This window comes from Tetranychus urticae, chromosome 1 (genome assembly GCF_039701765.1).
Source record: "Tetranychus urticae isolate SD_2017Ah chromosome 1, NJAU_TeUrti_SD_1.0, whole genome shotgun sequence".
Classification (NCBI taxonomy): Eukaryota; Metazoa; Arthropoda; class Arachnida; order Trombidiformes; family Tetranychidae; genus Tetranychus; species Tetranychus urticae.
In genome coordinates, this window is record NC_142958.1 from 29,017,684 (window position 1) to 29,045,555 (window position 27,872).

The 27,872-nt window shown below is 31.3% G+C and overlaps 9 protein-coding genes across 10 annotated transcripts; 8 read left to right on the top strand and 1 right to left on the bottom strand.

Annotated features, from left to right (window-relative positions):
• The first annotated feature begins 31 nt into the window (after positions 1–31).
• On the top strand, positions 32–2,656 carry LOC112539641 (uncharacterized). Its single transcript, XM_089266374.1, has 6 exons — positions 32–272; positions 1,091–1,150; positions 1,217–1,308; positions 1,382–1,661; positions 1,718–1,929; positions 2,067–2,656. Exons 1-6 carry the CDS (start codon positions 185–187, stop codon positions 2,454–2,456), a joined length of 1,122 nt encoding a protein of 373 aa, XP_089122500.1. The 5' UTR covers positions 32–184; the 3' UTR covers positions 2,457–2,656.
• A 107-nt stretch (positions 2,657–2,763) lies between these two features.
• LOC107369756 (uncharacterized) lies at positions 2,764–5,253 on the top strand. Its single transcript, XM_015937735.3, has 6 exons — positions 2,764–3,004; positions 3,823–3,882; positions 3,949–4,040; positions 4,114–4,393; positions 4,450–4,661; positions 4,799–5,253. The coding sequence occupies exons 1-6, from the start codon at positions 2,917–2,919 to the stop codon at positions 5,186–5,188; spliced, it is 1,122 nt and encodes a 373-aa protein (XP_015793221.1). The 5' UTR covers positions 2,764–2,916; the 3' UTR covers positions 5,189–5,253.
• Positions 5,254–5,819: 566 nt separating this feature from the next.
• Positions 5,820–8,507, top strand: LOC107362002 (uncharacterized). The gene is made up of 6 exons (XM_015928975.3): positions 5,820–6,104; positions 6,985–7,041; positions 7,110–7,201; positions 7,274–7,553; positions 7,609–7,820; positions 7,982–8,507. The coding sequence occupies exons 1-6, from the start codon at positions 6,017–6,019 to the stop codon at positions 8,348–8,350; spliced, it is 1,098 nt and encodes a 365-aa protein (XP_015784461.2). The 5' UTR covers positions 5,820–6,016; the 3' UTR covers positions 8,351–8,507.
• An 835-nt stretch (positions 8,508–9,342) lies between these two features.
• LOC149094916 (uncharacterized) lies at positions 9,343–11,987 on the top strand. Its single transcript, XM_015937725.3, has 5 exons — positions 9,343–10,335; positions 10,390–10,449; positions 10,524–10,615; positions 10,699–11,232; positions 11,335–11,987. Exons 1-5 carry the CDS (start codon positions 10,248–10,250, stop codon positions 11,737–11,739), a joined length of 1,179 nt encoding a protein of 392 aa, XP_015793211.1. The 5' UTR covers positions 9,343–10,247; the 3' UTR covers positions 11,740–11,987.
• Positions 11,988–12,189: 202 nt separating this feature from the next.
• LOC149094917 (uncharacterized) lies at positions 12,190–14,870 on the top strand. Of its 2 annotated transcripts, none has more exons than XM_025162393.2 (6): positions 12,190–12,643; positions 13,216–13,275; positions 13,350–13,441; positions 13,523–13,802; positions 13,859–14,070; positions 14,219–14,870. In XM_025162393.2, exons 1-6 carry the CDS (start codon positions 12,556–12,558, stop codon positions 14,357–14,359), a joined length of 873 nt encoding a protein of 290 aa, XP_025018161.2. In that variant the 5' UTR covers positions 12,190–12,555; the 3' UTR covers positions 14,360–14,870. The 2 variants fall into 2 exon arrangements, with proteins under 2 accessions (XP_025018161.2, XP_089122501.1); XM_089266375.1 differs by having other exon boundaries at positions 13,865–14,070.
• Positions 14,871–15,734: 864 nt separating this feature from the next.
• On the top strand, positions 15,735–18,506 carry LOC149094918 (uncharacterized). The gene is made up of 6 exons (XM_015937730.3): positions 15,735–16,156; positions 17,033–17,092; positions 17,161–17,252; positions 17,332–17,611; positions 17,668–17,888; positions 18,046–18,506. The coding sequence occupies exons 1-6, from the start codon at positions 16,069–16,071 to the stop codon at positions 18,439–18,441; spliced, it is 1,137 nt and encodes a 378-aa protein (XP_015793216.1). The 5' UTR covers positions 15,735–16,068; the 3' UTR covers positions 18,442–18,506.
• Positions 18,507–19,493: 987 nt separating this feature from the next.
• LOC107369753 (uncharacterized) lies at positions 19,494–21,809 on the top strand. The gene is made up of 6 exons (XM_015937732.3): positions 19,494–19,682; positions 20,385–20,444; positions 20,514–20,605; positions 20,686–20,965; positions 21,022–21,233; positions 21,375–21,809. Exons 1-6 carry the CDS (start codon positions 19,595–19,597, stop codon positions 21,768–21,770), a joined length of 1,128 nt encoding a protein of 375 aa, XP_015793218.1. The 5' UTR covers positions 19,494–19,594; the 3' UTR covers positions 21,771–21,809.
• Positions 21,810–22,347: 538 nt separating this feature from the next.
• LOC112538783 (uncharacterized) lies at positions 22,348–24,725 on the top strand. Its single transcript, XM_089266373.1, has 6 exons — positions 22,348–22,537; positions 23,057–23,116; positions 23,177–23,268; positions 23,356–23,635; positions 23,692–23,906; positions 24,065–24,725. The coding sequence occupies exons 1-6, from the start codon at positions 22,450–22,452 to the stop codon at positions 24,458–24,460; spliced, it is 1,131 nt and encodes a 376-aa protein (XP_089122499.1). The 5' UTR covers positions 22,348–22,449; the 3' UTR covers positions 24,461–24,725.
• A 400-nt stretch (positions 24,726–25,125) lies between these two features.
• Atg4b (Autophagy-related 4b) lies at positions 25,126–27,633 on the bottom strand. Its single transcript, XM_015929045.3, has 4 exons — positions 27,357–27,633; positions 27,083–27,276; positions 26,545–27,007; positions 25,126–26,312 (listed from the first exon to the last, which is right to left on the bottom strand). The coding sequence occupies exons 1-4, from the start codon at positions 27,476–27,478 to the stop codon at positions 25,268–25,270; spliced, it is 1,824 nt and encodes a 607-aa protein (XP_015784531.2). The 5' UTR covers positions 27,479–27,633; the 3' UTR covers positions 25,126–25,267.
• Positions 27,634–27,872: the final 239 nt, after the last annotated feature.

The window sequence follows — 27,872 nt, forward strand, 5'->3', positions numbered from 1 at the left end:
CTGTTCATCCAATGAAATTAAGTACCATCTATCAAAGAATTGAATCCAAGGAGATAACTCTGTGTAAAAATAGACTTTACCATTCTGGTAATCAATCCAATCTAGTGAATCGTCATTGATTCTTTTACCGTTTTACAATCACTAGACTCAAGAAAAACTGTAGTTTTAAGCATTTTATGATAAAATGTTGATCAATGAAATTCCCAATGATTGTTTGCTAGCCATTTTTGATTATATGGTTGACCTGGCTGATTTAATAAGCTGCTATAAAGGTAATTACCAATCATGTTTTGTTTATCAAAAAATTGCCATAGAAAGGGGTTTATCAAAATTGACCCTTGTTTAAATCGTAATTGCAATTTGTTTCAATTACATTATCAAGTTGCAAAGGCTGTTAAGTTGTTCTTGAGTTACATCGAAGCAATTTGTATTTCTGTGACTTCTCATGATACCTTAGTTTTTTATGTTAAGACTAAATCAAAAAACCATTTTCAACTTACCAGAGAGCAGATTTAACTGTATCATAGTCGGTTTGTGAGAAACCATCAAAAGTTGTTTCAATTTGACGAGAGTCAATTTTTCGTCACAGACACCCATTCAGTGACGATTGCAATTTTTTGGGCAAACCTAATCGACGATTTGCTGAATTGACCAGAGACAGTTTCGCATGAGTCAACTAGCTTCAGCCTCTGAGTATTCAAAATAAAAAATCATGATAAAGTTTCTTGTGAATAAATATTCTGCGTCATCTTGTGATTATTGCCTGACTAAACCATCTGACTGTTTAGGCGCAGTATTTAAATATTTACACAGATGTTAAGTCTAGTGTTGTATTGTTACGAACCGAAAACAATATTGTTGTATTATTTTTGTTCTCAAAAATTTGCAACAAATATTAGAAGTAACAAGAACAGTACAAAATTTTGTTCAATTATTAATTCATTCATCTAAACATGAAATAAGGCAAAAAAATTCACTAATGTGACTTTTAATAGCAACCAGTTGCCGCTGACATAATAAATTATGCTAAAGTGCTCGATATTTGAGTATACAATGAGTACAATGTAAAATGAGTAAAATTTTATTACAGTGTGCGTTAAATGGAGCCATTTAATTGCTAAGCGGACTAAAAAAGTTAAATATTTGCTCGGTAAGATTCAAGTTTTATCAATGTTTCATGCCATTGTGATATTAATCTTAGAAATTTATATTTCAGATCAGCGTGGTTATTCATCTGATGCTGTTTATTATCCAAGACCATGTTTGTTCGATGCAACCTACCTGAGTAAATTATTTACAAATTTAACAGTAGGTTGATATTATTAATGAATTTTTTTTTGCCTTTTAATTGAATTTCAATTTCCTTTGCTTATTAACTTAGATCGCTGATTTGTCTATCAAGTTGAATTTTGAAGTAGAAAATGTTATTCAATTTGTCACCAAACAAAAATGTTTGAAAGGATTAATCAATCCACTCGACGAACCAATAGAAAAATATTGTGATAATCTCGAAATGCTATCTGTCGATGATTTCAATCCAAACAATTTACGAAATGGTTCCAGCATAAAGCAATTGGAAATTTTTAGTTATAGGTTAGAGCATTTGAAAAGAGATGTTCATTTGTTCCCAAACCTTGAAAGACTAAAGATTAAGATTATTGGTAATTATGAAAATATTTTGCCCAGAAATGTTGGCTCATGCAAATCTATCGTTTAGTTCCAGACAATCCCTACGATGGTCCAGTATTGGAAAAGCTCAAAATACTTGAGATGGCCTTCCGTCGTCCCTGTAATAACATTTTTTATGGTTTCCAGTTAATGGATTTTTGTCCAAATTTACAAAGCGCACATATTTTAATGTGCGCTGATACTTGGGTTTTTGACGAAACATTGAAACACAATAGTTTACAAGATTTAGTTTTACAATTTGTAAGTATTATTCAGAATTTGTATGTAATTTCTCTTTTTTTAGATATAAAATGTTCAGATAAATTCTAGATTAAAATCAACAAGGTTAGGTTAAGTCAAAATTACTCCATATAAATTAATTGATTTTTTATTTGCAGTATGGATACGAAAATGATAACTGGAATAATTTAAAAAGATTGTTTATGAAGTATCCGAATCTCAAACATCTTTCGTTGAGGTGCCGTCAGGTTATAACAGATTCACATATCGAGCAATTGGTTCGTATTTTACCCAATTTAGTGCTATTGGATGTTAGTGAATGTCAGGAAGTCACTCAAAGAGCTGCTGATTATGTTAAAGATTATTGTAAAAGATATGGACGGAAAATCAAATTTTACTTCGATGGAAATAAACATGAAATCGATTCAGATTGGCCGCAGTTATCTATTAAACACGAAGCAATTAGTCGAGGCTTGGATTTCATGAAACATTGCTTTCGCAAAAATTTTTTCGCTCTTTCACATTTTTTGATTCCAATTGATTATTGAAAAGTACTTATAAATATATTTGTTGTTCTTTACCTCGAAAGCTTATTCTAAGAGTTTCAACTTAATCTCTACTATTCATCCACTTTATGTAATCCATCCAATTAAGCGTTTGCAATTCAGCATTTTGACTGTAAAATTGAAAGTTTACTCGAACAGAGGAAATTATTCAAAGGAAAATACAAATTTTATTTGAAAACTCTCTTCAATTTCTCATACTTATTTCTAAATATAATTTTGATCAAAATCAAAAGTGCAAAACAAAACTACCGCCAGAAGCTGTTCATCCAATGAAATTAAGTACCATCTATCAAAGAATTGAATCCAAGGAGATAACTCTGTGTAAAAATAGACTTTACCATTCTGGTAATCAATCCAATCTAGTGAATCGTCATTGATTCTTTTACCGTTTTACAATCACTAGACTCAAGAAAAACTGTAGTTTTAAGCATTTTATGATAAAATGTTGATCAATGAAATTCCCAATGATTGTTTGCTAGCCATTTTTGATTATATGGTTGACCTGGCTGATTTAATAAGCTGCTATAAAGGTAATTACCAATCATGTTTTGTTTATCAAAAAATTGCCATAGAAAGGGGTTTATCAAAATTGACCCTTGTTTAAATCGTAATTGCAATTTGTTTCAATTACATTATCAAGTTGCAAAGGCTGTTAAGTTGTTCTTGAGTTACATCGAAGCAATTTGTATTTCTGTGACTTCTCATGATACCTTAGTTTTTTATGTTAAGACTAAATCAAAAAACCATTTTCAACTTACCAGAGAGCAGATTTAACTGTATCATAGTCGGTTTGTGAGAAACCATCAAAAGTTGTTTCAATTTGACGAGAGTCAATTTTTCGTCACAGACACCCATTCAGTGACGATTGCAATTTTTTGGGCAAACCTAATCGACGATTTGCTGAATTGACCAGAGACAGTTTCGCATGAGTCAACTAGCTTCAGCCTCTGAGTATTCAAAATAAAAAATCATGATAAAGTTTCTTGTGAATAAATATTCTGCGTCATCTTGTGATTATTGCCTGACTAAACCATCTGACTGTTTAGGCGCAGTATTTAAATATTTACACAGATGTTAAGTCTAGTGTTGTATTGTTACGAACCGAAAACAATATTGTTGTATTATTTTTGTTCTCAAAAATTTGCAACAAATATTAGAAGTAACAAGAACAGTACAAAATTTTGTTCAATTATTAATTCATTCATCTAAACATGAAATAAGGCAAAAAAATTCACTAATGTGACTTTTAATAGCAACCAGTTGCCGCTGACATAATAAATTATGCTAAAGTGCTCGATATTTGAGTATACAATGAGTACAATGTAAAATGAGTAAAATTTTATTACAGTGTGCGTTAAATGGAGCCATTTAATTGCTAAGCGGACTAAAAAAGTTAAATATTTGCTCGGTAAGATTCAAGTTTTATCAATGTTTCATGCCATTGTGATATTAATCTTAGAAATTTATATTTCAGATCAGCGTGGTTATTCATCTGATGCTGTTTATTATCCAAGACCATGTTTGTTCGATGCAACCTACCTGAGTAAATTATTTACAAATTTAACAGTAGGTTGATATTATTAATGAATTTTTTTTTGCCTTTTAATTGAATTTCAATTTCCTTTGCTTATTAACTTAGATCGCTGATTTGTCTATCAAGTTGAATTTTGAAGTAGAAAATGTTATTCAATTTGTCACCAAACAAAAATGTTTGAAAGGATTAATCAATCCACTCGACGAACCAATAGAAAAATATTGTGATAATCTCGAAATGCTATCTGTCGATGATTTCAATCCAAACAATTTACGAAATGGTTCCAGCATAAAGCAATTGGAAATTTTTAGTTATAGGTTAGAGCATTTGAAAAGAGATGTTCATTTGTTCCCAAACCTTGAAAGACTAAAGATTAAGATTATTGGTAATTATGAAAATATTTTGCCCAGAAATGTTGGCTCATGCAAATCTATCGTTTAGTTCCAGACAATCCCTACGATGGTCCAGTATTGGAAAAGCTCAAAATACTTGAGATGGCCTTCCGTCGTCCCTGTAATAACATTTTTTATGGTTTCCAGTTAATGGATTTTTGTCCAAATTTACAAAGCGCACATATTTTAATGTGCGCTGATACTTGGGTTTTTGACGAAACATTGAAACACAATAGTTTACAAGATTTAGTTTTACAATTTGTAAGTATTATTCAGAATTTGTATGTAATTTCTCTTTTTTTAGATATAAAATGTTCAGATAAATTCTAGATTAAAATCAACAAGGTTAGGTTAAGTCAAAATTACTCCATATAAATTAATTGATTTTTTATTTGCAGTATGGATACGAAAATGATAACTGGAATAATTTAAAAAGATTGTTTATGAAGTATCCGAATCTCAAACATCTTTCGTTGAGGTGCCGTCAGGTTATAACAGATTCACATATCGAGCAATTGGTTCGTATTTTACCCAATTTAGTGCTATTGGATGTTAGTGAATGTCAGGAAGTCACTCAAAGAGCTGCTGATTATGTTAAAGACTATTGTAAAGGATATGGAAGATCAATCAAATTTTACTACAATGGGAATCACACTGAAATCAAATCATATCGGCCTCAGTTATTCAGTGAACGCGAATTGCTCACTCGAGGCTTTGATTTCATGAAAAATTGTTTTTTCAGAGACCATATACATCTGTCACTTTTCTTGATTCCAATTGATTATTGAAAATTCCTTATTAATATATTTGTTATTTTGTACCCCGAAAGCCCATTCAAAGAGTTTCAACTTAATTTCTTTTATTCGTTCACTTTATTTCGCGATCTATTTTTCTAGTCAATATTATCTATTGTCCAACCTAAAGAAATGTCTTTGTGGTCAAAGGATTACAACTTTAGATCCTATGATAACTTTCATCGACGTTTCAAAAATAATGATGATAGGTAAAAGATGAATGATTGTTGCTATTTCTAAATAAAATAAACATTTATTCGATTGCTGCAGAGATAAATTGGTCTAAAAAAGTTTGATTATCGGTTAATTTGATTAAGTATATTTAAACAACGATTGCGAGGTGATATGATGGTTAGATGCACGAGGGCGAAGCCCGAGTGTATTCACTATCATATCACCGATATCAACACAAACCCATTCCAATAACTAGTGCTAATAACCAAAAATATCAGTCGCAATAACTAGCGGTTATCAAGCACTGAGTTATGTAAAAATGTTTATGGTTCAAGATATTGCAATAAAAATCAAAAGTAATATTATTATAAGCATTATTAGACTAAAATTGAATAGAGGCAACAATTTAGTATTCAGTAGTTCTCACTATTAATCAGGGTTAGATTGACAAAATCGGAGATTTTTAAGAATCTCGAGTCAAGTTGGTTCCTTAAAATTAATCTCAATTTTTGTATTGCAATTAAGAATGTATCTCAATCTACTGCTGACATCTATGTGAGCTACAGGAAAACAATATGAAACTTTCACCATTTTGGCTTCAATCACTAGACTCAAGGAAAACTGTAGTTTTAAGCATTTTATGATAAAATGTTGATCAATGAGATTCCCGATGATTGTTTGCTAGCCATTTTTGAATATTTGGTTAACACAGATGATTTAATAAACTGCTATAAAGGTAAGTACCAATCATGTTTCCATGTATCATAAAAATCGTAAGGAGTGTGCGACGCAAAATTGACTGTTGTTGAAATCGTAAATATATTATGTCTCAATTACCAAGTACATCAAGTTTGAAAAGGCTGTTCAGTTGTTGAGCTACATGGACCCAATTTCTACTTCTTTGACTTCTTATGATACCTTAGTTTTTTATGTTCAGACTAATCCAAAAACTATTTTGAGTAGATTTAACTGTATTATGTTCGGTTTGTGTGAATTCAAAAAGTTTCAATTTGAAGAGAGTCAATTTTTCGTGACAAACACCAGTTCAAGGACGATTCAGTGACGATTGCAATTTTTTGGGAAAACCTAATCGACGATTTGCTGGATTGACCAGAGATAGTTTCGCATAAGGCAACTAGCTTCGGCCTCTGAGTAACCAAAATAATAATTCATTATAAAAGTTTCATCTTGTGATTATTGCATGACTAAACCACTTGACTGTTTACGCGCAGTATTTAAATATTTTTACAGATTTTAAGTCTAGTGTTATATTGTTCCGAACCAAACAATGGACAATTTATCTTAGGCTCTACATATCCATGGAAAACCAGAATATTTTTGTTCTCAGAAATTTGGATCCAATAGAAGTAACAAGAACAGTACAAAATTTTGTTGCATTCTTAATTCTTACAACTAAACATGAAATAAGGCAAAAAAAGTTCACTGATGTGACTTTTGATAGCAACCAGTTGTCGCTGACATAGAAAATTATGGAACAAGAACAAAAACAATTTACTTTTTTTCAATCTACAACACTAGTTGAGTCATGTTGTGTTAGTTTTAAAAGTATTATTACTTTTTAAAATTGAATAACGATGAGTAAAATTTGATTACAGTGTGCGTTAAATGGAGCCATTTAATTGCTAAGCGGGCTAAAAAAGTTAAATATTTCGGTAAGATTCAAGTTTTATAAATGTTTCATGCTCATTGTGATCTTAATCGCAGAAATTTATATTTCCAGGTGTCGTTGGTTATTCATCTGATTATGTTTATTATCCAGGATCACGACGAATTGACTCAACCTGCCTGAGTAAATTATTTACAAATTTACAAGTAGGTTGAATAAAACTTATTTTTTTATTTTTTAATTGAATATTAATTTTCTCATTTATCTTATTAACTTAGATTGCTTCATTGTCTCTTGGATTACATCGCAAAGTAGAAGATGCTATTGAATTTGTTAGGAAACAAAAATCTTTGAGAGGATTAATCAAAAGATATCGCGGACCAATAGAAAGATATTGTGATAGACTCGAAATGCTATCTGTCGATAATTTCAATCCAAACAATTTACGAAATGGTTCCAGCCTAAAGCAATTGAATGTTGAGAAATATAGTTTAAAGTCTTTGGAAAGAGATGTCCATTATTTGCCAAACCTTGAAAGACTAAAGATGTGCACTAAAGGTGATTATGGAAATATTTTACCCAGAAAGTTCATTTATGAAAATCTATCGTTCAGTCCCAGACAATCGCTACGATGGTCCAGTATTGGAAAAGCTCAAAATACTTGAACTGGCCTTTCATCGTACCTGTGATAACATTTTTTATGGTTTCCAGTTGATGGATTTATGTCCAAATTTACAAAGTGCACATATTTTCATGGCCGCTAATGCTTATTTTTTCGATGAAACATTGAAACACAAATGTTTGCAAGATTTGGTTATAGAGTTTGTAAGTATTGTTCAGATTTGAAATGTAATTGCTTTTTTGAATTATACAATTTTATTCAGATACATTTCAGGATAAAATCAACAAGGCTAGGTTAGGTCAACATGGAAAAGGTCATCTTTTCAAAATTTTCCCATATAAAATAATTGATTTTATATTTACAGGCTGGATACCATAATCATAACTGGAACAATTTAAAAAGTTTGCTATTGAAATACCCGAATCTCAAACATCTTTCGTTGAGGATTGGGAGTATTAAAGATGAACATATCGAGGAATTGGTTCATATCTTACCCAATTTAGTGCTATTGGATGTGGGAAAGTGTAGCGAAGTCACTCAAAGAGCTGCTGATTATGTTAAAGATTATTGTAAAAAATATGGACGCTCAATCAAATTTTACTTCAAAGGGAATCGCGATGAAATCGGTTCAGATTGGCCGATTAAATACGAAATAGTTCGAGGCTTTGATTTTATGAAACATTGCTTTTTCAAATGGCATGGATTGCTTTCAAAATTTTTGATTCCAATTTAAAGGTATGCCTTTGTGGGCAAAGGATTACAACTTTAGATAACTTTCATCGACGTTTCAAAAATAATGATGATTTGTAAAAGATAAATGATTGTAATCTATACATCTATACATCTATACATACAATATATAAAGTCAAACTATGAAATTTTTGCGGGAAGATTGTGGCCAAACTAAACGGGTTCTAAAGAAAATTTTTACTCAGGATGAAAGCCATAATTAAACTACAATCGCAAAAAATAGTTCGAACTTTCTCGGAATTCAGGTTACTGAGAAATTAGCGTTCAAACAGGGTAGGGGAAAAAACGCAGAATCCGTATCTTTTACTATTGACTTTGGGGGAAAAACTTTTTGGTTATTCAGGTTGATGGTTTATTGCTGGATTAGAAGGATAAGTAAAACTGTCTTTCGAGTAAAGGGTTAAGTGAAAAATACAATACTTTAACCGTACAAAAAGATTTTGTTCAGCTGTAGTATAACCAGATTTTATTTTATTTTTACGTTTTTCCCATTGACGATGGTTTTTCATCAAGAATTCGAGTCTTTAAATATGGATTGATTTCATTGTACTCAGTGGGCCCGGCTTTTTTCCACCATATCCGTCACTTCATCAACCACTTTTTTACCGTTTTTTTACCGCATTGGACAATATGGTGAAATAAGCCAGTCCCGTATCTAGTGAAAAAATTAAGATCAGTCATGATCGTAGGTTCCACTTGTTATTTCTAAATAAAATAAACATTTATTCGATTGCTTTGGAGATAGATTGGTCTAAAAAAGTTTGATTTACTATAAATTAATTAAAAATTCTTATGTTTCAAAATATTGCAATAAAATTTCAAAATAAAACATGATTAGACTCAAAATTGAATTGATGCAACAATTTTCAGTGCACTAGCAATCAGGGTTGAGTAGATAAAATCGGCAATTTCTTTCATAGTCACCCTTTAAGCAATAAGGTGTGATGATTATTCATTCATTTCATTTCAAGAGTATTCATAAAAAAATTATCAGCCACATATGTAAGCATTCATAAGCGCGAAGTGAGCATCATTATCTAATAGGCCTTCGTATTCACATTTGAGGCAACAAAATATAACGAGTGTCTAGGTCAATTATACCTAAACATGACTTGGCTAGGCTCACTGGGTAAGCTTGTCGGACGCTGAGAACGAGAAGGAAACTGATGATGATGGGAATTACTGGAGAATGAGGAAGATGAGTTGTTTACATAATCCATAGATGGATGGTTTCCTAAGTTAGGACTATTTGTGACACTGTTTCCTGCATCAGTCAAATTTATAGTGGACATGGATTTACCATAGAAAATTGCCAGAAATTGCTTTTTTAGTTCGAATGGTAGTGAATCATTCAGAGGATCTCATTAAAAGAAATTAGAATTCAATTTGATTGATTAAAATCAGGTTTAATCACTAATCTGCGCATTAACTGGCAAAAATCAGAAAGTTTAATAAACGAGATTTTGAATTTTCGATCACACTAATCGAATTCCTTTTGAGTCTTGAAATTCCAGACATAAAATCATAGATTTTCCTTCAGTAGTTAGCGTGTTATTAAAATTCAAAGTTTAAAAGCTCATTTGAGCACATTGTATTAATCGTATTAATAATTAAATCAGTATTATTAAATATAATTGTGACCAGAATCAACTAAAGTGCATAACAAAACTACCGCCAGAAGCTGTTCATCCAATGAAATCAAGTATCATCTATAAAGAATTGAATCCAAGGAGATAACTCCTCAGGAGTTACTCCTCGTTAAAAATAGACTTTACCATTCTGGTAATCGATCAAATATAGTGATTCGCTATTGCATCTTTTACCATTTTACAAACACTAGATTCAAAAGAAAACTGTAGTTTTAAGCATTTCATGATAGAATGCTTATCAATGAGATTCCCAATGATTGTTTGCTCGCCATTTTTGATTATATAATTGCCCTGGATGATTTAATAAACTGCTATCAAGGTAATTACCAATCATGTTTTTTTGTATCAAAGAATAAGTAAAATTTAATTACAGTGTGCGTTAAATGGAGCAATTTAATTGTTAAGCGGACTAAAAGAACTAAATATTTGATCGGTAAGATTCGAGTTTTATCAATGTTTCATGTTCATTTTCATCCATTTCTTAATCTTAGAAATTTATATTTTCAGATCAGTGTGGTTATTCATTTGACACTGTTTATTATTGTAGACCATGTCCGATTGATTCAACATATCTGAGTAAATTATTTACAAATCTTACAGTAGGTTGAAATATTATTAATCAAATTCCTTTTTTGCATTTTTAATTGAATATTTAATTTTTTTATTCACCTTATTAATTTAGATTGCTGAATTGTCTTTCAAGTTTAGTGATGAACTAGAACATATTATTCAATTTGTCACCAAACAAAAATGTTTGAAAGGTTTAGTCAATCCGCGCGATGAACCAATAGAAAAATATTGTGATAACCTCGAAATGTTATATGCAGCTAATTTCAATTCAAACAATTTACGAAATGGTTCCATCTTAAAGCAATTGGTCATTTGGGATTATAGTCTAGAGGCTTTGACGAGAGATGCTCATCTGTTCCCAAACCTTGAAAGACTACAGATTGGAATTAGAAATTATGAAAATATGGCGCCTAGAAATGTTCGAAATGAAATCCTTCGTTCAGACAATCCCTACGATGGTCCAGTATTGGAAAAGCTCAAAATACTTGAGTTGACCTTTGATCGTCATCATGACATTTGTTATGGTTTCCAGTTGATGGATTCATGTCCAAATTTACAAAGTGCATATATTGACAATAGCTCTATAAATTGGTTTATTGATGAAAAATTGAAACACAAATGTTTACAAGATTTAGTTATAGATTTTGTAAGTATTGTTCAGATTTGAAATAGGTTAGGTTACGTCAACATAGGAAGGGTTATCTGTGCAAAGTTTTTCTTTATAATCTAATTGATTTTATATTTACAGTATGAAACCGTTGGATGTATAAACGCTATTGATCACTGGGATATTTTAAGAAGATTGTTTATGAAGTATCCGAATCTCAAACATCTTAGGTTGAGGTGCCGTAAGGTTTTAACAGATACACATATCGAGCAATTGGTGCGTATTTTACCCAATTTAGTGCTATTGGATGTAAGAGAGTCTCAAGACGTCACTCAAAGAGCTGCTGATTATGTTAAAGATCATTGCAGAAGAAATGGACGATCAATCCAATTTTACTTCAAAGGTAATGAACATGAAATCAAATCAGATTGGCCTCAATCAACCATTAAATACGAAACATTAAGACGAGGCTCTGATTTCATGAAACATTGCTTTTTCAAAGACTTTGCTGAACTTTCACCTTTATTGGTTCCATTTGGTTATTGAAAAGTACTTATTAATATATTTGTTTTTTTGTACCTCGAAAGCCCATTCGAAGAGTTTCAACTCAATCTCTATGATTCATCCATTTTATTTCGCGATCTACTCTCTAGTGAATATTATCTATTGTCTAACCTTTATTAGAACTTTAGATCCGTAGATAACTTTCATCGAGGTTTTAAAAATAATGATTGGTAAAAGATGAATGATTGTATAGCTATTTTTAAATAAAACAAACATGTCAACACTGTAAACACTATTGTCTATGTTCATATGGAAGTTGATTCTATTCAAACGAGAATGATTGTAATCATGATTAAAGGTGTTTCCGATGAAAAATTTATTGAGATTGAATCCGATTCATTGTCAATAAATTGTGACGTTTTGTGACGTCACAGTGACGTCACAATGGATTTTTCCGGTGAAATGTTGATTGGATTCACTTCCGGTGACTTTTTTGACCTGGGAATGTTTTTTTCAGCTTTTAGATCATTTTTAGAACAAATTAAGTCCAAAAATGTCGATGTAAATTGATCTGAATCGACTTTTTTGGATCCAGATAACTCGATCCATTTTTCATCGGAAACACCCTAAAATCAACAAAATCGGAGATTTTTAAGAATCTCGAGGGAAGTTGAATCCTTAAAATTAGAATGTCAATTTTTTTACTGCATCTCAATCTACTGCTGACATCTATGTGGGCAACAGAAAAACAATATTAAATGATACATTCTGGTCAAACCTAGTGATTCACAGTTGAATATTATTTTGAATTCAATCACTAGACTCAAGAAAACTGTAGTTTTAAGCATTTATTATAAAATGTTGATCGACGAAATTCCCGATGATTGTTTACTCGCCATTTTCGATTATATTAACAACCTGGAGGATTTAATAAACTGTTATAAAGGTTAGTACCAACTATGTTTTCTGTGTTATAAAATTCATCTATTTCCCTAGTAAGAAGTTTTATGTTCAGATTAAATAAATAAACCAGGAGCAGATTAAACGGTATCATAACCGGTTTGTGTGAAATTATAGTAGTCAAAGAGTAGAGAAAGTGCACTCTAAGTTCCTCTACTCTTTGAGTGCAGTTCAATTATGACAGTTTAGGCGCAGTATTTGAATATTTTTACAGGTGTAAAGTCTAGTTTTGTATTGTTCCGGACCAAACAATGCACAATTTATTCCAGGCTCTTCATATCCATGAAACAACTGATTATTTTTGGTCTCAGAAATCTGAAAAAAATAGAAGTAACAAGAACATAACAAAATTTAGTTCCATCATTAATTCATTCATCTTAACATGAAATAAGGCAAAAAAGTTCACTGATGCGACTTTTGATAGCAACCAGTTGTCGCTGACAGAAAATCTATCGACACAATACCACACTAGTTCAGCCATGCTGTGCTGGTTTTGAAAGTATTATTACTTAATGTACTTTTAACGATGAGTTTAAAATGAGTAAAATTTTATTACAGTGTGCGTTAAATGGAGCTATTTGCTTGTTAAAAGGACTAAAAAAGTTAAATATTTGATCGGTAAGATTCAAGTTTTATTAATGTTTCATCCTCATAGTCATCCTTTTCTTAACCACAGAGATTTATATTTTCAGATGAGGTTGGTTATTCATCTGATACTGTTTATTATCAAAGATCATGCTTGATTGATTCAACCTGTCTGCCCAAATTATTTACAAATTTAATAGTAGGTTGATATCATCAATCATATTTCCTTTTTGCATTTTTTATTAAATATTCAATTTTCTTATCCACCTTATTAACTCAGATCGCTGAAATGTCTCGCGAGTTAACTTTCGAAGTAGAAGATGCTATTGAATTTGTTAAAAGCCAAAAATCTTTGAAAGGATTAATCAATCGTTTTGATGTACCAATAGAAAAATATTGTGATGGACTCGAAATGCTTTCCGTCCATAATTTCGATCCAAACAATTTACGAAATAGTTCCAGCATGAAGCAATTGGACATTTGGAATTATAGTTTAGAGGCTTTGAAAAGAGATGCACATTATTTGCCCAACATTGAAAGACTAAGGATTCAAATTAGAGGTGATTATGAAAATATTTTGCCCAGAAATGTTCATTTATGAAAATCTATCGTTTAGTTCCAGATAATCGCTACGATGGTCCAGTATTGGAAAAGCTCGAAATACTTGAGTTTTATTACTATTGCTACCCTGCCAAAATTTTTCATGGTTTCCAGTTGATGGATTCATGCCCGAATTTACAAAGTGCCCATATTTTCATGAATGCTACTAATTGGTTCTTTGATGAAACATTGAAACACAAATGTCTGCAGGATTTGTTTATAGATTTTGTAAGTATTGTTCAGATTTGAAATGAATTTTTTTTTGAATTATTCAGATAAACTCAGATTGCAATCGAAAAGGTTAGGTTAGGTCAACATGGAAAGGGTCATCTGTACAAAATTTTTCCATACAAACTAATTGATTTTATATTCACAGTATGAATACGATAATGATAACTGGAATAATTTAAAAAGATTGCTTATGAAATTCCCGAATCTCAAACTTTTTGCGTTATGGGGCGATTCGTGTATAACAGATGAACATATCGACAATTGGTTCACATTTTACCCAATTTAGTGCTATTGGATGTTAGAAAGTGTAACGGAGTCACTCGAAGAGCTGCTGATTACGTTAAAGATCATTGTAAAAGATACGGAAGATTAATCAAATTTTACTTCAATGGGAATAAACATGAAATCAGATCAGATTCGTCTCATTTGACCATTAAACACGAAGCAGTAAGTCGAGGCTTTGATTTCATGAAACATTGCGACAAATTTTTCGATTCCAATTGATTATTAGTAAAAGTATTAAAAGTATATATTTGTTATTTTGTACCTCGGAAGCCCATTCGAAGAGTTTCAACTTTATCTTTGTTATTCATCTAATTTATTAATATTTGGCGATCTATTTTTCTAGTGAACATTATCTATTGGCTAACCTAAAGAAATGTCTTTGTTGTCAAAGGATTAGAACTTTAGATCCGTAAATAACTTTCATCGACGTTTCAAAAATAATGATGATAGGTGAGAGATAAATGATTGCAACTATTTCTAAATAAAATAAACATTTATTCGATTGCTTCGGAGATATATGGTCTGAAAAAATTTGACTTAAATGTTTTGATTAAAATTGTTTATAATTTTAAGATATTCCAATGAAATTTCAAAGTAAAACATGATTACAAGTTGACGAAATCGGAGATTTTTAAAAATCTGAAGTGAGATTGAATTCTTAAAATTAGAAGCTCAATTAAGAATGTATATTAATCTACTGCTGAAATCTATGGGAACTACAGGGAAAAACAATTTTAAACGATGCATTAGGATCAAACCTAGCGATTCAAGATTGAATATTACTGTAAAGTACAGTCACCATTGAGAAACTGCACTTAATTTTTTCAATGGTGACTGTACCCGTTTGAAGCAATTTTTTTCTAAGTCTCCATCTAGTGATAATAGCTTTCAGAAAGTGGCAGCGCTTAAGATTTAGGTAATGAAAGGATTATAAATTTTATTGAACTTATTCATACAAAGAAAAAGCCATGCATTTACGCATGTAGCCATTACAATTTTAAAGAAAATTGTAATCCCCTGTCAAGTCGGTAACATAAACGAGGACAGAGGTCTGAGCACAGAGCCCAGTTAGGCAGCTTCTGAAAGTGTCTCAAGGACATACATGACAATACAATTTGAGTTTTGGGGATAAGGTTTACATAAAATCTGAGTGATATTAATGAGTGTTTGGTAGGAATTACAGTCATAAGAAAAATTTTTCAAAAGGTCATTGAAAAGTTGTTCTTCTACAGTTTTGTTGAATTACATGTTGAACGGATGTTCTTGATTTACATTGTCTTTAAATTACATTGTCTTTAAATTACATTGTCTTTAAATTACATTGCCTTTAAATTACATTGTTTTAAATTACAATACTTACCAGTGGGTATAACAGTGACGCTGAAGCCAAAATGCCATTATCAGACGATATCCCTTGATCCAAAGTAGTCCCTGTTGTAGAGTTTGTAGACGCCATTTCGATGAAAAAGAGTATTCCAACACACCTAACGATGGCCCTAAGTATATAAAAAAACAAAAAATAGAGTAATTAAATAACTTAATTGTAGAAAATAATCAAAAAAGCAGGAGCTTTGTGAACACAATGTGAATTTTCAAAAAATCATAGATGGCGACTGTGAAAATTGCTTTAAACGGGTACTTTACAGTATTATATTTTGGCTACGACCACTAGACTCAAGGAAAACTGTAGTTTAAGCATTTTATGATAAAATGTTGATCAACGAAATTCCCGATGATTGTTTGCTCGCCATCTTTGATTATATTAACAACCTGGATGATTTAATAAACTGCTATAAAGGTAAGTACCAATCATGTTTTTTTTGAATCACAGAAATCGTTTACTTCCATAGTAAAGAGTGTGCCACGCTAGTTTGACCCTTTGTTTTAATCGTAAATATACAATGAAATATGTTTCAATTACATTATCAAGTTTGAAAAGATGTTCAGTTACATGGACGCAATTTGTATTTGACTGACTCCTTATGATACCTTAGTTTTCAATGTTCAGACTGAATCAAAAGCCATTTTGAACAGATTTTACTGTATCAAAGTTGGTCTGTGTGAAATCAACAAAATTGCGATTTGCTGAATTGACCAGAGATAGTTTCGCATGAGTCAACTTACTTCGACCGTTGAGGTTTCAAAATAATAATTCATTATAAAAGTTTCATCTGAATATATATTTTTGCGTCATCTTGTGATTATTGCATGAACCAACCATCTGACTGTTTAGGCGCAGTATTTGAATATTTTTACAGAAGTCAAGTCTAGTGTTGTATTGTTTGAACCGAAAATAATATTGTATTATTTGCGTTCTTAGAAATTTGGAAAAATTGAAGTAACAAGAACAGTACATAATTTTGTTCCATTAATTCATTCATCTAAACATGAAATAAGGCAAAAAAGTTTCCTGATGTGACTTTTGATAGCAACCAGTTGTCGCTCACATACAAAATTATGCTAAAGGCCTCGATATTTGGCCCTTTTTCCAATCGAACAATTGTTTTTAGGTTTGTTCTTATTGTTTAGTTTTTGTTCTGATCTGATCTTTCTGATGTTTTGTTATTTCATAAAAACAAATGTGGAAATTTGAAACAAAATTAAAGAATTATTATTTTTTTATCTATTGGAGCAATACAACACTAGTTAAGTTATTTACATAATTTAATTACAGTGTGCGTTAAATGGAGCAATTTAATTACTAAGCGGACCAAAAAAACTAAATATTTGATCGGTAAGATTCAAGTTTTATTAAAGTTTCATGCTCATTGTGATCTTAATCGCAGAAATTTATATTTCCAGATCAGCGTGGTTATTCATCTGATGTTGTTTATTATCCAAGACCATGTTTGATTGATTCAACCTGCCTGAGTGAATTATTTACAAATTTAAAAGTAGGTTGATATTATAATTCAAATTTCTTTTTGCATTTTTATTTTAATTTCAATTTTCTTATTTATTTTATTAACTTAGATTGTTGAATTGTCTTCTGAATTACATTATAAAGTAGAAGATGCTATTGAATTTGTTAGAAAACAAGAATCTTTGAAAGGATTAATCAATTTCTTGGATAAACCAATAGAAAAATATTGTTATAAACTCGAAATGCTTTCCGTCAGTAATTTCAAGCCCCACAAATTACGAATTAGTTCCAGTATGAAGCAATTGAATGTTTGGGATTATAGTCTAAGGGCTTTGACAAGAGATGCACGTTATTTGCCAAACCTTGAAAGACTAAAGATTACAATTATCGGTAATTATGGAGATATTTTGCCCAGAAATGTTTGCTTATGAAAATCTATCGTTCAGGTCCAGACAATCGCTACGATGGTCCAGTATTGGGAAAGCTCAAAATGCTTGAGATGGCCTTTCGTCGTCATGATGAAATTTTTTATGGTTTCCAGTTGATGGATTTATGTCCAAATTTACAAAGTGCACATATTTACATGAGTACTAATTCTTGGTTTTTTGATGAAACATTGAAACACAAATGTTTGCAAGATTTAGTTATAGAGTTTATTATAGAGTTTGTAAGTATTGTTCAGATTTGAAATGTAATTGCTTTTTGGAATACACAAATGTTGAGATACATTTCAGAATAAAATCAACAAGGTTAGGTTAGGTCAACATAGAAAGAGTCATCTGTTCAAAATTTTTTCATACAAAATGATTGTTTTATATTTACAGGATGGATCCGATAACGGAAATCATACTTGGAATAATTTAAAAAGATTACTTATGAAGTATCCTAATCTCAAACATCTTTCGTTCAAGTATCTCCGGGATTTAAAAGATGAACATATCCAGCAATTGGTTCGTATTTTACCCAATTTAGTGCTATTGGATGCTAGAGAGTGTCAGGAAGTCACGCAAAGAGCTGCTGATTATATTCAAGATTTTTGTAAAAGATATGGACGATCAATCAAATTTTACTTCAATGGGAATCGCGATGAAATCCTTTCAGATCGGCCAGAGTTATCCCTTGAACGCGCAGTAATCAGTAGAGGCTTTGATTTCATGAAAAATTGCTTTTTCGAAGAGCATATATTCCTTTCGCTTTTCTTGATTCCAATTGATTTTTGAAAAGTACTTATTAATATATTTGTTATTTTGTACCTCGAAAGCCAATTCGAAGAGTTTCAACTTAATCTCTATTATTAATCCACTTTATTTCGCGATCTATTTTTCTAATCAATATTATTCATTAGCTAACCTAAAGAAATGTCTTTGGGGTCAACGCTGTTGCTATTAGGGTGTCTCACGCTATCGCGGATGATTTTTATTTTGAATAACTTCTTTATTTCTGAGCGGATTTTCTTCAAATTTTATATACCAAAAGTATTATTCTTCAGAATTAATATAACGTTGCCAGCTATTCGGTAGATCGTCAATTCCGTGCATTAGGCCATCATCGTATTTAACCCTGCGGCAATTTTCCAGACTCAGACTGCAGACTCAAACTGTTTCCCCCTCGTGATGATTTTTTTCTCAGTTTTCGCTTCAATTTGGCAAACAGATGAAGTTACAGGGACTCAGGTCAGTCGAAAAAAGTCTGCGTTACACTAGAAGACTTTTCACCAATGGTGGAAATTTTAGAAATGGGTTTTTTTCTTGCTCACTTATAGATTAAATCAAACCCTGAAATTCTGCCATGATTGAATTTATCAAAGAATGATTTCATGCAATTTTCGCTTCTCTAAGCTACAAAACAAGCATAAAAATGTCACTTTTTCTCGACTAGAAAAAAAGCTATTAAGCTAAAAGTTATCCGCGATAGCGTGAGACACCCTAATATATTGTAGCTAAATAGCTAAAGCTTATATTTCTAAATAATATAACATTTATTCGATTGCTTTTGTGATAGATTGGTCTGAAAAAGTTTGATTTTCGGTGAATTTGATTAAAAATGATTAAGGGACAAGATATTGCAATGAAATTTCAAAGTAAAACATGATTAGACTAAAATTGAAAAGAGGCAACAATTTTCAGTGCACTAGAAATCAGGGTTGAGTTGAAAATCGGAGATTTTTAAGAATCTGGAGTGAAGTTGAATCCTTAAAATTAGAATCTCAACTTTTGTATTGTAACAATTCAATCTACTGCTGACATCTATGGGAACTACAGGGGAAAACAATATCTTATGATACATTCTGATAATCAAATCTAGTGATTGAAGTCCATTTTGGTTACAATCACTATACTCAAGGAAAACTAGTTTTAAGAAATTTATGATAAAATGCTGATCAATGAAATTCCCGATGATTGTTTGCTCGCCATTTTTGATTATATAAACAACCTAAAGGATTTAATAAACTGCTATAAAGGTAAGTACCAATCATGTTTTTTTGTAACACAAAAATCGTCTATTACTATAAGTAAAGGGTTTATCACGCAAAATTGATCCTTGTTTAAACCGAAAATACATTATCAAGTTTGAAAAGGATATGTGATATGTTTAGTTGTTATTTAGTTATTATAATAGATTGACGCAATTTGTATTTCTGTGACTCCTTAAAATACCTTAGTATTTTATGCTCCGACTAAATTAAAAAACCATTTTGAGCTGATTTAACTGAACCATGGTCTGTTTGTAAGAAACCAACAAAAGTTGTTTTAATTTTAAAGCGCAGTTCAATTCGATTCAGTGTTTACTTTCAAAAATTAAGATACATTTGGCGAGAGTTAATTTTTTGTGACAGACACTTTTTTACCCGATCAGTGATGGTCCTAATTTTTAAGTCAACCTAATTGACGATTTGCTGAATTGACCAGAGATAGTTTCGCATGAGTCAACTAGCTTCGGACTTTGAGTATAATAAGTATTAAAATAATAATTATAAAATTTTCATCTGAATAAAACAACTTTTGTTTATCTACTAACTATTACATGACTCAATCAGCTGAATATTGAGGCGCAGTATTTGAATATTTTTACAGATGTTAAGTCATGTTGTGTTGGCTCTGCGAGTAAATGAATAACAATTGAGCAAATCAATATTTATAAAATGAGTAAAATTTTATTACAGTGTGTATTAAATGGAGCAATTTAATTATTAAACGGACTAAAAAAGCTAAATATTTGATCGGTAAGTATCAAGTTTTATTAATGTTTTAATCTCATGTTGCTTTCTTAATCTTATGAATTAATATTCCAGATGATCGTGGTTATTCATTTGATACTGTTTATTACCCAAAACCATGTTTGATCGAATCAACCTGGCTGATTAAATTGTTTACAAATTTAATAGTAGGTTGACATTATTAATCAAATTTATTTTTGCATTTTTAATTAAATATTTAATTTTCTTATCCTCCTTATTAATTTAGATCGCTGAATTGCCATTTAAGTTTAATCTCGCAGTAGAAAATGTTATTGAATTTGTTAGCAAGCAAGAATCGTTGAGAGGATTAATCAGTTGCAATCTCGAGCCAATAGAAAGATATTGTGATAATCTCGAAATGCTATCCGTCATTTATTTCAATCCAAACAATTTACGAAATAGTTCCAGCATAAAGCAATTGGATGTTCGGAGTTATAGTCTAGAGGAGTTGAAAAGAGTTGCACATTATTTGCCAAACCTTGAAAAACTAAAGATTCAAATTAATGGTAATTATGAAAATATTTTGCCCAGAAATGTTCATTTATTAAAATCTATCTGTCAGGTCCAAACAATCCCTACGATGGTCCAGTATTGGAAAAGCTCAAAATACTTGAGTTTTCTTACTTCTGCTACCCTGAGAATAATTATCTCGGTTTCCAGTTGATGGATTCATGTCCAAATTTACAAAGTGCCCATATTTTAATGGCTAGGGATATTTGGTTTTTTGATGAAACATTGAAACACAAATGTTTGCAAGATTTAGTTATAGATTTTGTAAGTATTATTCAGATTTGAAATGTAGTTGCTTCTTTGAAATATACAAATTTACTGAGATACTTTTCAAATTAAAAGCAACATGGAAAGGGTAATCTGTTCAAAATTTGTGCATATAAACTAAAGATTTTATATTTACAGTCTGGAATTGATGACGGAAATGATACCTGGAATAATTTAAAGAGATTGCTTACGAAATATCCGAATCTCAAACATCTTGCGTTGAGGTGGTGTGGGATTATAACAGATACACATATCGAGCAATTGGTTCATATTTTACCAAACTTAGTGTTATTGGATGTTAGAAAGTGTTACGAAGTCACTCAAAGAGCTGCCGTTTATATTCAAGATTATTGTAAAAGATATGGACGATTAATCAAATTTTACTTCGATGATAATGAACATGAAATCGAATCAGATTGGCCTCAATCATCCATTAAACACAAATCAATAAGTCGAGGCTTTGATTTCATGAAAAATTGCTTTTTCAAAAACCATGTATTCCTTTCACGTTTCTTGATTCCAATTGATTATTGAAAAGTACTTATTAATAAATTTGTTATTTATACCTCGAAAGCCCATTCGAAGAGTTTCAACTTAATCTTTATTATTCATCCACTTTATTTTGCGATCTGTTTCTCTAGTCAATATTATCTATTGTCTAACCGAAAGAAATGTCTTTGTGGTCAAAGGATTGGAACTTTAGATCCGTAGATAACTTGCATCGAGGATTCAAAAATAATGATGGGTAAAAGATGAATGATTGTTGCTATTTCTAAATAAAATAAACATTTATTTGATCGTTTTGGAGATGGATTGGTCTAAAAAAGTTTGATTTTCGGTGAATTTGATTAAAAAAGTTTATGGTTCAAGATATTGCAATGAAATTTCAAAGTAAAACATGACTAGACTAAAAATTGAATAGACGCAACATTTTTCAGTGCACTAGTAATCAGAGTTAAGTTAACAAAATCGGCATTTGTAAGAATGTTAAGTTAAATTGAATCCTTAAATCTCAATAAGAATCTCAATTTTTTATTTCAACAATTGTATCTCAATCTACTGCTGACATCTATGGGAACTACAGGGAAAACCAATATTAAACGATAGATTGAATCTTTTACCATTTTGGATGAACTCACAAGGAAAACTACAGTTACTGTAGTTTTGACAAAGAGTAATCTAACTCTTTGAGTTTTGAGCATTTTATGATAAAATGTTGATCAATGAAATTCCCGATGATTGTTTGCTCGCCATTTTTGATTATATGGTTAACCTAGATCATTTAATAAACTGTTATAAAGGTAAGTACCAATCATGTTTCTGTGTCATAAAATTCATCTATTTCCCTAGTAAGAAGTTTTATGCTCAGACCAAATCAAAAAACTATTTTGAGTTTAGCAGGAGCAGATTTGACTGTATCATAGTTGGTTTGTGAGAAACCATCAAAAGTTGTTTGTAAAGTGCAGTTCAATTCAATTCAATGTTCATTTTCAATTTGACGATAGTCAATTTTTCGTGGCAGGCACCGAATCAGTGATGGTTGCAATTTTTCCAGTCCACCTGATCGACGATTTACTGAATTGACCAGAGATAGTTTCGCATGAGTCAACTAGCTTCAGCCTCTGAGTATTTTAAAAGTTTCATCTGAATAAACCTTTTTTTGTCATCTTGTGATTATTACACGAACCACCCATTTGGCTGTTTAGGCGCAGCATTTAAATAATTTCACAAATGTTCAGTCATGTTTCGTTGGTTTTGAAAGTAACTGAAGAACGATTGAGAAAATGAAAATTTATAAAATAAGTGTAATTTTATTACAGTGTGCGTTAAATGGAGCAATTTAATTACAAAGCGGACCAAAAAGGTTAAATATTTGATCGGTAAGATTCAAGTTAGTTCTTGTTTCATGCTCATTGTCATCCATTTCTTAATATTTTCAGATCATCGTAATGATTCATCTGATGTTTTTTATTATCTCGGATTTTATTGGATTGATTCATTCTACCTGAGTAAATTATTTACAAATTTAAAAGTAGGTTGATATTATTAATATTAATCAAACTTATTTTTATTGAATATTAATTTTCTTATTATTTATTTTATTTACTAACATTGTAAGATTGTTGAATTGTCTCCTGAAATACATCTCAAAGCCAAACATGCTATTGAATTTGTTAGAAAACAGGAATCTTTGAAAGGATTAATCAATCGATTTGATGAACCAATAGAAAAATATTGCGATAAACTCGAAATGCTTTCTGTCAATACTATCAATCCAAACAATTTAAGAAATAGTTCCAGGATAAAACAATTGGACATTTGGAGTTATAGTCTAAAGGCTTTGGAAAGAGATGCACATTATTTGCCAAACCTTGAAAGACTAAAGATGCAAATTAAAGGTAATTATGAAAATATTTTGATCAGAAGTGTTTGCTTATGAAAATCTATCGTTCAGGTCCAGACTATTTCTACGATGGTCCAATATTGAAAAAGCTCAAAATACTTGAGCTGTCTTTCTTTACTTCCAGCCCTCATTATTTTTTTAATGGTTTCTTGTTGATGGAATTATGTCCAAATTTACAAAGTGCTCATATTTTCATTAGGGCTGATACTTGGTTGCTTAACGAACCATCGAAACACGAATGTTTGCGAGATTTAGTTATACAACTTGTAAGTATTGTTGAGATTTGAAATGTAATTGCTTCTTTGAAATATGCAATTTTATTCAGATACATTGCAAATCAAAATCAAACAAAGTTAGCAAAATTTTCCATATAAACTATTAATAATAAACTATTTATATAAAAATAATTGATTTTTATTTATAGGATGGATATGATGAAGCTAATGATACCTGGAATAAATTAAAAAGATTGCTTATGAAATTTCCGAATCTCAAACATCTTTCGTTGAGGGACACTTGGAATATAAAAGATGAACATATCGAGCAATTGGTTCACATTTTACCAAATTTAGTGCTATTGGATGTTAATGCGTGTGATAAAGTAACTCAAAGAGCTGCTGATTATGTTCAAGATTATTGTAAAAGATATGGACGATCAATCAAATTTTATTACGGAGGGAATCGCAATGAAATCGATTCAGATTGGCCGCAGTCATCCAGGAAATCCAAAGTAATAAATCGAGGCTTTGATTTCATGAAACATTGCTTTTTCAGAGACCATATATTCCTTCCCCGTTTTTTGATCCCAATTCATTATTGAAGAGTACTTGTAATATATTTGTTATTCTGTAGCTCGGAAGCCCATCCGAAGCGTACTAATTCAATCTCTATTTTTCATTCACTTCATTTCTAGTGAATATTATCTATTGTCTAACTTGAAGAAAAGTCTTTGTGGTCAAAGGATTAGAACTTTAGATCCTTAGATAACTTTCATCGACGTTGCAAAAATAATGATGATAGGTAAAAGATAAATTTTTGTAGCTATTTCTAAATATTAAAATAAACATTTATTCGATTGCTTTGGAGATGGATTGGTCTAAAAAAGTTTGATTTTCGGTGAATTTGATTAAAAATGTTTATGGTTCAAGATATTGCAATGCAATTTTAAAGTAAAACATGATTAGACTAAAATTTGAATAAAGGCAACAATTTTCAGTGCACTAGTAATCAGGGTTAAGTTAACAAAATCGGAAATTTTTTTCTGACTACTAGTGTATACAAAGACCTTTCAAATAATTATTGCAATAAGCTGTGATGATTATTCATTCATTTCAAGAGTATTCATAAAAAAATTATCAGCCACATATGTAAGCATTCATGGGCGTGAAGTTGAGCACCATTATCTAATAGGCCTTCGTATTCACAGTTGAAGCAACGCAAATCATTTGCCATAATTTGTACAAATTAAATAATCCTGCATAAACATTTGTCTATTATTAATTTATTTTTCATGAACCTGATGCAAATCAATAGTTTGTCGTTTTTTACATTTCTCTTGACATGAGTGATTTAACTTAGGTATTGAGATCCGTGATTAGGAAAGAGTCAAGGGAAACTTGTTTTTAAATCAGATCATAACAAACTCATCTGCATCAAATTCAGAAGTGATCTCTCCAAGAGCATCAATATAACGATGCTTAACACGAATGGTTTGCTCCATTGAACAATCTAAATCATAACGATGAGCAGATGCTGAACCTTCAGAGACAACAAACATGGGATAATCAGTGTGTTTTGGAACTATCACTTCTCCGATTGTGTCTGCTAATTCATTAAATTCTTGACGAGTTCGACAATAAAAACCAATGGCACAACTTGGATCCATTCGATCAATTGATAATTTACGAGGAAAGTCACAGTGATATGAATCCAGGGGGAAATCAGTTTTGCTTGGATCAATTGCTTTCTGATCATTATGAGGGTCAAGGTAGATTAATTTATCTTCAGTTGTACCAACAAAATATAACGAGTGTCTAGGTCTACCACCAATTATACCTAAACATGACTTAAGACGAAAAAGGGATTTAATACAAGAGCCATAAATAGGGTTCAAGACTTCAGTTCCTAGTCGCACAGGTACAATAATAATAACACTCTTCCATTTATCTCGACTGGGCTCACTGGGTAAGCTTGTCGGACGCTGAGAACGAGAAGGAAACTGATGATGATGGGAATTACTGGAGAATGAGGAAGATGAGTTGTTTACATAATCCATAGATGGATGATTTCCTAAGTTAGGACTATTTGTGACACTGTTTCCTGCATCAGTCAAATTTATAGTGGACATGGCTTTACCATAGAAAATTGGTTTAGTTGAGTGACGACGAGATGTTGTGGTTGGACCTCGCTCGACGTCACTATGCTGCATCGAGAAGTAACCATGCTCATTTATATCAAAAGAACGACCATAGTCTAATGATAAGCGAGTTGAATGTTTATTCATGAGTGAACGTCCATATTCACGTGTAATACTGTCAGATTTTTTGTGAGCAATTGTAGGTGAGGTGCACATATTAATGACATCTTGAATGAATACCCTACAGTCATTTGCAACATAAATGCAGATATTATTCAAAATGGGATTAGATGGAGCAGCGGCAGCTAAAGCTTTCCTGAAATAAAGAGAAATAGAAAAGTGTTAATTTGATATCTTTGTTATTCAGAATTGTATGATAATTGACTGAAAATGATAGCTTTTCCCTCTAAATGTAAATCTTCATGAATATTCATTATTGATGAACAGGGTTCCTTAAAATTGAAACAATTGAAGTTTCCTTAATTCAAATCTATAACTATCATCAGTTCAACTAGCAAGTAACCTTGTCAATAAGAAAATGACCTTACTGTAATAATATAGATATACTTGAAGGTCCAAACCAGTCTCCAGGTTTTTTGCCTAATGATGACCCCATCCTAATAAGTTGGTGTACTGAAAATGGACAATCAGATGTCAGATCGTCTGCAAACCATTTAATTATCATTCGATGAATCATTCCACTTTTATCAGACTGTGTTCGATTCCAACGCCATTCTCGACCTAAGTAGTGAGTAAGAAAGGCTTGAGCCAACATCATTTGACCCGTTCTTAACATGCACCCCCAGCCCCTGTCTGAGGTGAGCATTGAGCCAGGTAGCCTTTTAAAGTCTCGGCGATATGTTAACCAAATACGACTCGAAAAATCCTGTCTAAATTTTTCCAGAACTTGGTTCCTGGACACATCAGACCCAGCAATACTTTGGTATCTTAATCCTAATAGCCAAATAGGTATCTCAGGATTGAAACTAGTACGCAGCTTAATACTCCAGTCTAATTAGAAAACAAAATAGTGAAAAAACGAAACAGTTACATTGTAAAATTGACATTTCAAAATACAAAGCTTACTCATGAATAATCGTATAGTGATTGCTCTTAATCCACTGGTGTCGATTTTCATCCTTCTCTTAGCACCTTGGGCTGGCTTAAGTAATGTGACTAGGCAGGTTTGTGAAACGTTCATCTTCCCGTTGGGTAGATTAGAAAATACAACACAACATTGGCCATCACTAAAAATATCATCTATTTCAGCTTCATAGAATCTATATCAAGAAGATTGCAAGCAAGATAATAATAAAAACGGTTTATTCAATGGGTTCAATCAATAGGATATATTACTTACTGGCCATCGGCAGTCCAAGGTGCCATAACAATGTCGCCTGGCTGAAAGTCATATTTAAGCTCTGATCCTTGAGCGATTACATTAGCTGCACCATCTTCGTCAAAGGCTCTTTCAGTAGCCATAAGGATTATTATTTGATATGATGCTTATTAATATTCACAATGTAATTTGATGAAACTATCAAATCTAACACATTCAAGTCGAATGAGACAACTTAAATGTGTCCATTATCACCATTAACGTGAAAGAAAGCAATTGAATACAGTTAAACAAGAAAAGACAGTTTATCATTCCCTTAAAAACAACAATTTAAAGCTCAAAAAATGATTTAACTTTAAAGAGCGACATCTCGAATCAATAAAACAAATATCTAGCACAAGTAATGCCCTCTTTTGAAGTTGTTTGCAGCCTACACATTATAATAGTTATCATTTCCTATTTCAACTGATATAATTTAAATTATCATTTCATAATTAGGCTAATATTTGAATAGACTAAAAAAATTTGACTACATAA

Excerpts from the sequence above, each read along its gene's own strand:
- Atg4b (XM_015929045.3), bottom strand. The coding sequence starts at position 27,478 with ATGGCTACTGAAAGAGCCTTTGACGAAGATGGTGCAGCTAATGTAATC. Across the intron at positions 27,277-27,356 it reads CCTTGGACTGCCGATGGCCA|ATTCTATGAAGCTGAAATAG; the intron begins GTAAGTAATATA and ends TTCTTGATATAG. Across the intron at positions 26,313-26,544 it reads AGTATATCTATATTATTACA|GAAAGCTTTAGCTGCCGCTG; the intron begins GTAAGGTCATTT and ends TCTTTATTTCAG.
- LOC107369756 (XM_015937735.3), top strand. The coding sequence starts at position 2,917 with ATGTTGATCAATGAAATTCCCAATGATTGTTTGCTAGCCATTTTTGAT. Across the intron at positions 3,005-3,822 it reads TTTAATAAGCTGCTATAAAG|TGTGCGTTAAATGGAGCCAT; the intron begins GTAATTACCAAT and ends ATTTTATTACAG. Across the intron at positions 4,662-4,798 it reads AAGATTTAGTTTTACAATTT|TATGGATACGAAAATGATAA; the intron begins GTAAGTATTATT and ends TTTTATTTGCAG.
- LOC149094916 (XM_015937725.3), top strand. The coding sequence starts at position 10,248 with ATGCTTATCAATGAGATTCCCAATGATTGTTTGCTCGCCATTTTTGAT. Across the intron at positions 10,336-10,389 it reads TTTAATAAACTGCTATCAAG|TGTGCGTTAAATGGAGCAAT; the intron begins GTAATTACCAAT and ends ATTTAATTACAG. Across the intron at positions 10,616-10,698 it reads AATTATTTACAAATCTTACA|ATTGCTGAATTGTCTTTCAA; the intron begins GTAGGTTGAAAT and ends TTATTAATTTAG.
- LOC149094918 (XM_015937730.3), top strand. The coding sequence starts at position 16,069 with ATGTTGATCAACGAAATTCCCGATGATTGTTTGCTCGCCATCTTTGAT. Across the intron at positions 17,093-17,160 it reads AAAAACTAAATATTTGATCG|ATCAGCGTGGTTATTCATCT; the intron begins GTAAGATTCAAG and ends TTATATTTCCAG. Across the intron at positions 17,889-18,045 it reads TAGAGTTTATTATAGAGTTT|GATGGATCCGATAACGGAAA; the intron begins GTAAGTATTGTT and ends TTATATTTACAG.
- LOC107369753 (XM_015937732.3), top strand. The coding sequence starts at position 19,595 with ATGCTGATCAATGAAATTCCCGATGATTGTTTGCTCGCCATTTTTGAT. Across the intron at positions 20,445-20,513 it reads AAAAGCTAAATATTTGATCG|ATGATCGTGGTTATTCATTT; the intron begins GTAAGTATCAAG and ends TTAATATTCCAG. Across the intron at positions 20,606-20,685 it reads AATTGTTTACAAATTTAATA|ATCGCTGAATTGCCATTTAA; the intron begins GTAGGTTGACAT and ends TTATTAATTTAG.
- LOC112539641 (XM_089266374.1), top strand. The coding sequence starts at position 185 with ATGTTGATCAATGAAATTCCCAATGATTGTTTGCTAGCCATTTTTGAT. Across the intron at positions 1,151-1,216 it reads AAAAGTTAAATATTTGCTCG|ATCAGCGTGGTTATTCATCT; the intron begins GTAAGATTCAAG and ends TTTATATTTCAG. Across the intron at positions 1,309-1,381 it reads AATTATTTACAAATTTAACA|ATCGCTGATTTGTCTATCAA; the intron begins GTAGGTTGATAT and ends TTATTAACTTAG.
- LOC107362002 (XM_015928975.3), top strand. The coding sequence starts at position 6,017 with ATGTTGATCAATGAGATTCCCGATGATTGTTTGCTAGCCATTTTTGAA. Across the intron at positions 7,042-7,109 it reads TAAAAAAGTTAAATATTTCG|GTGTCGTTGGTTATTCATCT; the intron begins GTAAGATTCAAG and ends TTATATTTCCAG. Across the intron at positions 7,821-7,981 it reads AAGATTTGGTTATAGAGTTT|GCTGGATACCATAATCATAA; the intron begins GTAAGTATTGTT and ends TTATATTTACAG.
- LOC149094917 (XM_025162393.2), top strand. The coding sequence starts at position 12,556 with ATGTTGATCGACGAAATTCCCGATGATTGTTTACTCGCCATTTTCGAT. Across the intron at positions 13,276-13,349 it reads AAAAGTTAAATATTTGATCG|ATGAGGTTGGTTATTCATCT; the intron begins GTAAGATTCAAG and ends TTATATTTTCAG. Across the intron at positions 14,071-14,218 it reads AGGATTTGTTTATAGATTTT|TATGAATACGATAATGATAA; the intron begins GTAAGTATTGTT and ends TTATATTCACAG.
- LOC112538783 (XM_089266373.1), top strand. The coding sequence starts at position 22,450 with ATGTTGATCAATGAAATTCCCGATGATTGTTTGCTCGCCATTTTTGAT. Across the intron at positions 22,538-23,056 it reads TTTAATAAACTGTTATAAAG|TGTGCGTTAAATGGAGCAAT; the intron begins GTAAGTACCAAT and ends ATTTTATTACAG. Across the intron at positions 23,907-24,064 it reads GAGATTTAGTTATACAACTT|GATGGATATGATGAAGCTAA; the intron begins GTAAGTATTGTT and ends TTTTATTTATAG.